The sequence below is a fragment of the Leptopilina boulardi genome, unplaced genomic scaffold (assembly GCF_019393585.1).
Source record: "Leptopilina boulardi isolate dan_hultmark-lab unplaced genomic scaffold, ZJU_Lbou_2.1 LbouV2_48, whole genome shotgun sequence".
Lineage (NCBI taxonomy): Eukaryota > Metazoa > Arthropoda > Insecta > Hymenoptera > Figitidae > Leptopilina > Leptopilina boulardi.
Window position 1 is genome coordinate 217,745 of NW_026137992.1, and position 8,571 is coordinate 226,315.

The 8,571-nt window shown below is 29.1% G+C and overlaps 3 protein-coding genes across 6 annotated transcripts in view; 1 reads left to right on the forward strand and 2 right to left on the reverse strand.

Annotated features, from left to right (window-relative positions):
- Positions 1-8,571, reverse strand: part of LOC127289601 (chondroitin sulfate proteoglycan 4) — a 59,118-nt gene that overhangs the window by 41,582 nt on the left and 8,965 nt on the right. For 2 of the 3 annotated variants that reach the window (XM_051317626.1, XM_051317622.1), the window contains exons 1-2: positions 8,433-8,546; positions 7,900-7,998 (exon numbers count right to left, since the gene is read on the reverse strand). The gene's annotated coding sequence lies outside the window, so the exon portion shown is untranslated. Of the gene's footprint in view, positions 1-7,899; positions 7,999-8,432; positions 8,547-8,571 lie in introns of those variants that run through there. The other variant, XM_051317623.1, reaches the window with a different exon arrangement.
- Positions 316-4,744, forward strand: LOC127289603 (neutral alpha-glucosidase AB). The gene is made up of 7 exons (XM_051317628.1): positions 316-527; positions 1,149-1,238; positions 1,321-1,731; positions 1,818-2,165; positions 2,265-2,511; positions 2,593-4,147; positions 4,277-4,744. The coding sequence occupies exons 1-7, from the start codon at positions 451-453 to the stop codon at positions 4,387-4,389; spliced, it is 2,841 nt and encodes a 946-aa protein (XP_051173585.1). The 5' UTR covers positions 316-450; the 3' UTR covers positions 4,390-4,744.
- On the reverse strand, positions 4,392-7,415 carry LOC127289605 (Golgi pH regulator). Of its 2 annotated transcripts, none has more exons than XM_051317630.1 (8): positions 7,247-7,415; positions 6,595-6,758; positions 6,408-6,514; positions 5,910-6,317; positions 5,626-5,807; positions 5,360-5,545; positions 5,221-5,286; positions 4,392-5,143 (listed from the first exon to the last, which is right to left on the reverse strand). In XM_051317630.1, the coding sequence occupies exons 1-8, from the start codon at positions 7,286-7,288 to the stop codon at positions 4,943-4,945; spliced, it is 1,356 nt and encodes a 451-aa protein (XP_051173587.1). In that variant the 5' UTR covers positions 7,289-7,415; the 3' UTR covers positions 4,392-4,942. The 2 variants fall into 2 exon arrangements, with proteins under 2 accessions (XP_051173587.1, XP_051173588.1); XM_051317631.1 differs by having other exon boundaries at positions 6,595-6,742; positions 7,247-7,402.

Genomic DNA, 8,571 nt, shown 5'->3' on the forward strand with positions numbered 1-8,571 from the left:
AAAAGTCTACACTGGTCAGACAATCAATCTTAAGTAGAATAAACATTTTCTCCTTACACAAAATCTTAACAAAAAAATTAAAAAAAATCCCATATAAAATTTGTTTAAAATTAAATTTCATATTAATTTAATGCAAAACAAAAATTTTATAAACTTTAAAATAATTTAATTTTTTTTTAAACTAATAAAATAATTTTAACTTTTAGTTAATACAAATTTTAAAAAAATCATTATCTTTATTATCAATCATTGGTAAGAATTAAATCATTTGTCGGTAAAACAGAAAGACATAGAGTGTTCCCTTAAAACTCGTAGAATGACGCTTTAGTTCTTAAATGGTGACAAGTAGTTTTCCCAAACGGAAGAAATTAGTGTTAATAGAGAGTTATTATTGCAAATTAAATAGTTTTAATAATTGCTATTGTTTAAGTTTGTTTTTTAAAAAAGACAATGTTATCATGGTTGTATAAAAAAAGAAGAATATCATCTATAAACTCTAAAAACTTCAAAATGGCTTTCTACGCTCAGTAAGTTGAGATGGCATAAAATTTCAAGTTTTTGTGAAACGACAACAAAAATTTAATGAAACATATTTATTTTTTATTTGATAAAATAATATTTTTTTTAAATATATTTTGAAAAATTAATTTTTATTGCAATTATCCAAATCTATTGATATCTATATCTGTTTAATTAAAATATGTATGTATTATACGGAATTGAACAATCAATTTGTATTCGCTGACGTGTCACCGGCTAGGCTAACCAAATTTAATATATAAAACCGGCGTGATATAGATATTGTAGATGTATGGTTTATAATTTATTTTAATAGCAGAGTCCGAGCTCAAATCATTAAATCGTTCCCCAACGAACGCAAAAAATTATCTAATTTTAGAACACGCTTTATAAACACGAGGGTCAATTATATTTTTATACTCTTTGACAAAGTCTGTTAGAATATTGTTGCTAATAGAATGATATTTTTTTATTGCTATTGATAATCACGATAAGTTATCATGATAATTTAACTATATATAAAATGATTTTTATAAACATGAGATTTCAATATAATTTAATAGTATTAGTTTTGTGTTAAAAGATTTTATTTCAATTTAATAATTCATGAAATAATATTTTTCTTTTAGAATTGGAGTTCTCATACTATGCTGTTCTGTACTGGTATCAGCTGTAGATAGAAATAATTTTAAAACTTGTGAACAAAGCAGTTTTTGCAGGTAAATTATTGTATCAAATTTTAAAGTAAAAAAATAAATTATAAATCGTTCTTTCTACTTAATGGAATATTTAATTTTTCAGACGATGTCGAAAAGTTGAACCTGGAAATTCGCCTTATACACTTTTGTCAAATACATTGACGAACGATGAAAATACATTGAGTGCTGATCTTTATAATAATGATACAGATGTTTTGTATATTCTAAAATTAACTGCCCTTCGTGATAATACATTCAGGCTATATGTTAATGAAAAATCACCAGCACATCCTAGGTACGAAGTGGATATTTCTCTTCAGGGAGAACCTCAACTTTCAAAAATTGATGCTGTTGAAAAATCAGAAGAATCCGTAACAGTGAAAAGTGGAATGAATAAAGCAATCATATACTTTAGGCCTTTTAAAATCGATTTATATTCTCAGGATCAACTTGTCATTTCTACAAATGCAAGAGGTTTGATGAGATTTGAACATATCCGAAAAAAACCAGAACCGTGAGCAAAATTTTTTTTTCTAAAATTATTCCATGAACAAAATTTAAAATTGATTAATTTTTGAACTAAGTAAATTAATATTACAGAAAACAGGAACAAATACAAGACGGTGAAGAGGTTGTTGAAGTACCTGAAACTGTAAATGAACAACCTCAACATCCTGGTGATGGTGCTGATAATGATCAAGGAGCATGGGAGGAAAATTTTAAATCTCATCATGATACAAAACCATTAGGACCAGAAGCAATTGCTTTAGATTTCAGTTTTCCAGGAGCTGAACATGTTTATGGAATTCCAGAACACGCAGACTCACTTGCTCTCAAATCGACTAAACAAACTGAACCTTACCGATTATACAATTTGGATGTATTTGAATATGAACTTAATGAGAGAATGGCTCTTTATGGAGCTGTTCCCGTTCTCTACGCACACGGGTTTGTATAAATTTGACAAATTTCTATAATAAAAAAAAGAAAAAGAATTACACATTGAGAATTCTTCTCAAAATTAATTTTAATTATTACAAATTTCAGTAAAGAGAGAACGTCAGGTGTGTTTTGGAATAATGCAGCAGAAACGTGGGTTGATATTTTATCAAGCGCTGATAATAATGTTGTCGAGAGTATCGTTAATCTTGTGACCGGATCTAAAAAATCTCAGGTCGATGCTCACTTTATGTCCGAATCGGGAGTTATTGATGTATTTTTCCTAATGGGTCCAAAGCCTCTCGATACTTTCAGACAATATACTCTTTTAACGGGAACTGCACCTTTACCTCAGGTGAGAAATTGTAAAATTTTAAGAAATTAATAATTATTTCCCCTTAGGACGAATTTTAAGGTCACTAATGTTCTTTTTCAGATTTTTTCACTAGGATATCATCAGTCTCGTTGGAATTACAATGATCAACAAGACGTTCAACAAATAGCGGATAATTTTGATAAATATGACTTGCCAATGGACGTAATGTGGCTCGACATTGAATACACGGATAATAAAAAATATTTCACTTGGGACCAACGAAAATTTCCAAATCCTACTGAAATGATTCAGAATTTAACATCGAAACTAAGAAAACTTGTCGTGATAATTGATCCTCATATAAAACGCGATGAAGGCTATCATGTTCATAATGATGCGACAAGCATGGATCTTTATGTTAAAGACAAAGACGGCAAAGTTTATGAAGGATGGTGTTGGCCGGGATCATCATCATATCTCGACTTTTTCGATCCTAAAGTTCGTGAATACTATATGAATCAATATTCTTTTGATAAATTTCCTGGTACAACTTCCGATGTTTACATTTGGAATGACATGAATGAGCCAAGTGTCTTCAATGGACCGGAGATAACGATGCCAAAGGATATGCGTCATTTCGGTGGCTGGGAACATCGAGATGTTCACAATATCTATGGTATTATGCAAACAGTGGCAACGTATGAGGCACTATTGAGAAGATCAAACCGCTCCTTGAGACCGTTCATTCTTTCGAGATCTCATTTCGCTGGAACACAAAGATACGCGGCTGTTTGGACAGGAGACAATATGGCGGAATGGGGTCATTTGAAAGCAAGTTTTCCAATGTGTTTATCTCTCGCAATTTCTGGAATCTCATTTTGTGGAGCTGATGTCGGTGGATTCTTTAAGAATCCCGATGCTGAACTCTTTGTCAGATGGAATCAAGCCGGTGCTTGGCTTCCATTCTTCAGACAACACTCACATATTGAAACAAAACGTCGTGAGCCATGGACTTTTAACGATGAAGTAACACAAATTGTTCGCGAAGCTTTAAGATTACGTTATTCATATTTACCATATTGGTATACACTATTCCGAGAACATGAAATTAATGGTACTCCTGTTTTGCGACCACTTTGGGCACATTATCCAAATGAGGCCGAGACATTTACAATTGAAGATGAATTATTGGTGGGTGATTCGATTCTCGTGCGACCAGTCTCTGAACCAAGTGTCACTGATGTGAACGTTTATTTACCAGGAGAGGGTAAAATTTCTTGGTATGACATTGATACAATGCAACAACATAGACAAAGTACTATCACAGTTCCTGTGACACTACACAAAATTCCAGTTTATCAAAAGAGTGGATCTATCGTTCCAAGGAAGATGAGGATACGACGTAGCACTGTTGCTATGAAGAATGATCCTTATACATTAATTGTAATTGCTGATAATGCTGGTAAAGCAACTGGAACACTTTATATTGATGATGAAGTTAGTTTTGAATATCGACACGGAAATTATCTCTATTTAAAACTATCTCTCGATGGAAATAATTTAACATCGAAAATGTTGGACAAGAAAGCAAATTATAAAACAAAAAGTTGGTTGGAGAGAATAGATATTGTTAATCCACCTAAAGGAATTAAGTCAGCTCAGCTAACTTCTAAAAGTGAGTATTATTTTCTATTAAATAAATTTTGAAAAATATATCTTTAAAAATAAGTAAACATTTTGAATATTTACATGTAAATTTTGTTTTTATAAATGTTAATAATAATAATAATAATAATAATTGCAGGTATGGGCAAAGTGACATTAGAAACAAAGTACAATCCACACAATAACGTACTGGTAGTGCGTAAACCAGGTGTAAATATGGGAGAAGAATGGACGATTGAATTAATTCATTAACATTATAATTTAACTTCTTTATTTTATTCATTAAGTATCAGTTAATCGAATAAAGCAGCCTACGTGAAATTTCATCCATCTGTGATTCCACACACATATTGCATCAGAATTAATAATAATATCAAGTGATCATTATAAAATAGTGCGAGACTCCAAAACTCTCTCAGGATACTCACAGGCTTTATAGATAAAAAAAGAAAAGAAAAAAAAATATCTGTACGTAATTAAGCGTCGTAGGTTTGAAAATATTTATGTAAATGTGTTTCATCATTAATGTACATTTTTATATACATGCCAAACTCTCATAGTACACGCAATAGTTTAATAATAAAAAATATGTTATGTTTAAAAAGAATTTTTTTTTTCATTTAAATTGTTTATATATATTGTCTTTTTTTTAAAAAAATGTTTTGATTTTTCTCACTTGTGTCATTTAAGCTTTCTAAAAACAAAACAAATCACGAGTGGAATGTACGAGATTAGAAAAAAAAAACCAAAAAAAGGGTTCTGGATAAAATTTAAGTTTGGAAAAATTCATGACTTATCATTCAAATCATGCACGTTCGGTGGGTGCTTGCTTGTGAGCTAAATATAAAAATAGTATGGAAGACAGAGCAGACACTAAAAATATGACATCGAACCATCGATGATAAAAATTGAATTGAAGATCTCCTAATACTTGTGTTATTATAATGCGATATTCGGCTGGCATATTCATTCGCATCAAAAGGACCGAGGATACAAAATACATTCCCTGTAACAAGAATAATTATTATTTTCAAAAAAAATTCATCTAGATTAATTCACACATAAAATAACTTAATCACTTACCATTATTTGAGCAAGAATCAGAACTATAATATTCGATGATTTACTACTTGAGATCGCATAGAAAAACTAAAATGAAAAAACGAATAATCAGATAAAAATATTCATATTCTGAAAAATCCATTATTTTAGTTTTTTTTACCTTTGTTAATGTTAGTAACAATCCTCTGATTGAAGTGACAACAATGCATCCAACGAGATAAAATGAGATATGTTGAGACCAAAAAGTAACGTCAATATTGAAACCAATCCAGTGAACAGCTATTTCCATTCCTCTTGTCACTGGATCTTTTTTACCCACACGATCAAAAACTATATTAATTATCGACTAGAAACAAAATAGTATAAGTTTATCATTTCCTTGAATTTCGGAGTTTAAATAAAATAAATAAACTCCTCAATACTTACAATAAATATTTTCCACATACAATAAATAGAGAAAAAGTAACCTAAAAAATTAAAATATTTCCCCTGCCATGTGGCGGCCCATTCTAATCGTTCTCTTGCATTTTGAATATCGTGTGCTTCCAAAAAAAGTTGACGAGACAATTCTTCAGAGGCAGTGACTTCCTGTCGAAGTTGTTTTATATCTGAAAATTTTAACTTCTATATAATTTTATAAGTACAAATTTTTAAATCAGTTAATTATTATTATAAATTACAATAGTATTTGAAATTATATATTAAATTACTTTCTTGACTTCCTGTTAAGCCGCCTAATGGTAACATTCCCCAAAGTCGAGATCTGCCCTCGGTTTGATCACCAACTTGGCCCTTTTTCGCTAAAGCAATTCTCTTCTTTTTCGCAATTATCATGTCTATTGTTTGCAATAGTCGCCTTTCAATTGCTTGAACATCGGCATATGTTACAGGACGCATAAAGTAAGCCATGGAAGAATACGGATAATTTACAGCACCAAATCCTGATAATAATGCCATTACTGTTACGCCAATAACACCAATGCGACTCACTCCTTGTTCAATGGATAACACTCCTTTCTTTGGACTCAAAATGGGAAAAGGATCTCCAACTTTCCAGAATAAATAAAGATAGAAAAGATAGACCATCATTGTTAACGGACGTATCAAATTTAATCTCACTGTAAATCAAATTTCGATATTAGAAACAATTAATATTTTTTAAATAAAAGTAAACAGTAATTTAATTATATATTTAATTCAAAACTTACCAAAACTAACATTGCTGATAATAAAATACGCAATATAAAATGGTATTAACACGATCACCATAAAAAGAAGCATATATAGTCCGACATTCCAGTGAAAATATCTAGAGCTAAAAATAAAAATAATAAATCAGTTCATTTTAATAATTTTGTGCAAAATATAAAGTTTCCATTAATTTATATTACTTACCTAGAATCTAAAACTCCAACAATTTCAAATATAATTAATTCAAACATTGTACATGATAATGAAAAGGTGGTGGAAAAAATTAATTGCACCAATCTATGGTGAACTTCGTAATCACGAAATAATTTTTTGACAAAGAAAACCCATCCTCCTAGAAAAAATAGAACCTGAAAACAAATTTACTAAAGTTCCGAATGAAAATTAATTGAAATTATAAATATTTAACACCAAATTAATATGTCTCGTAATAAAAATTCAAACAATTAATTATAATACCTTTATTAATAAAAAAAAAAAAAAAAACAATAATCAAATACTTACATGCTCATTAAAATTTCATAAATCACTTATAAAAAAAAAATATACAACATATGCAATAACTATTTTTTATCCACGTAAACAAAAATAATCAAAAATTGTAAAAAAGGTACAATTTTAAAATACGCAAAAAAACTAATCAAATTAATTAGTTCAAAAGAAGTAATATTAAAAATATAAATATGTAATACATGAACAAAAATTTTTCCACGTTTAATTGATAAATTATACATAAAAAATGTAAATAATACAAAAAATAAACATAACCTTTGCTTGAAATTTTAGGTTAGGATCTAATCGGTTTTTTAGGAATAAATATTGAATGTAAAACACTAACCTGTGTTACAAGAATAACAAACGTATCTTCAAAGAAACCCATAATTATTAATTACTATTTTTTTGCTACGTTTAATAAAAATAAATACATTATTTTGTTAATTTTTCAAAATGTTTCACATGACACTTTTCAGTTTTCAACATGGTTTGTTAAAACTGATCAGCTGATTTCGCGCGAGTTCACTGGTTGGTCGGTATGTGGCGGTTTATTTAAAATTGAAATTGTTTGCGCATGCGAACTTATATGGCACGAAATTTTGAAAACTAATTTTTATTGCAGTAAAAATAAATTATTATTATTATTATTATTATTATTATTACACCAAAAAATTAATTTTTTATTCCTTCTAAAAGTATTTTCGCTTCTATCAAATTAAAATTATATAGAATTTGAGGAATTTTCAATATTACACAATATAAACTGTAATTCCAATGAAAGAATAAAGTCAATTACATTTTAATGGAATGTGTTTATCTATAATGCTATTGGCGATAAGTTTGGAAAGTATCGCTACTATAATTATATTGTAAAATAATTTAAAATACTTTTTTCTATTTCTACCAAATAACTTAGGAAATTTTTTTAGTATTTTAAACAACAAAATTCGTGCAGTTAAAAGTATTAAAAAATAAAATATTTTTTTTAAATCATACCTGAAAAATTTGACATCAGATAATATTTGTATAAAGACCTCGATGAACCTCCATATCGAATATAATATACAATCCTGCATTCTTCAAGTGGGAGTGCATCTGAAATGAAAGTAAAGATCAATAAATAAAAATAAAGAAGCAAAATTTTTCTACATATTTAAAAAAATTATTATTTTAATAATAAGTGCATTTTTCCATTTTATATAACAGATCTATAGAATAAAAAAAAAATCAGATTTCCCAAAAAAATTGCCGATACCTGTTTTTTCCAAAACAGGACAATAGTAAATTCTAAATTTTCATCATTTTTGTATACTAGAATCTGTTGGTAACTAAATTTGAAAACCACCCTCGATCTTTTTTAAATCGATCATAAAAGATTATTTCATGCGTGTATATTTATAAGTATACATATATTCAGCCCCCCATCCCATTTCACCCATTTTTCAAAGAAATTCCAGAAGCTTTGAGGGAACCGTTTCGTTTCTTTTCCCTCCATTCGAATCTCTGAAAGCACCTGTTGCCTTCTATACCTGTTTCACTTGTGGTGCCAAGTCCCTCGTTCACGCAAACCTGCGGCCGCGAATGCCACTCCAGTATTGAGGCGCACGTTGTCCCGGCATCAACATTATATCATATACTATACTACGCAGCTCTTATTTTTGTATATAT

Bases quoted from the DNA above. Each gene is read 5' to 3' on its own strand.
- LOC127289603 (XM_051317628.1), top strand. From the start codon at position 451: ATGTTATCATGGTTGTATAAAAAAAGAAGAATATCATCTATAAACTCT. The intron at 1,732-1,817 runs GTGAGCAAAATT...TTAATATTACAG, and splicing joins ATCCGAAAAAAACCAGAACC to AAAACAGGAACAAATACAAG. The intron at 2,166-2,264 runs GTTTGTATAAAT...TACAAATTTCAG, and splicing joins CCCGTTCTCTACGCACACGG to TAAAGAGAGAACGTCAGGTG.
- LOC127289605 (XM_051317630.1), bottom strand. From the start codon at position 7,288: ATGGGTTTCTTTGAAGATACGTTTGTTATTCTTGTAACACAG. The intron at 6,759-7,246 runs GTTAGTGTTTTA...ATTTGTTTTCAG, and splicing joins TTGTTATTCTTGTAACACAG to GTTCTATTTTTTCTAGGAGG. The intron at 5,287-5,359 runs GTAAAAAAAACT...TTTTCATTTTAG, and splicing joins TGTTACTAACATTAACAAAG to TTTTTCTATGCGATCTCAAG.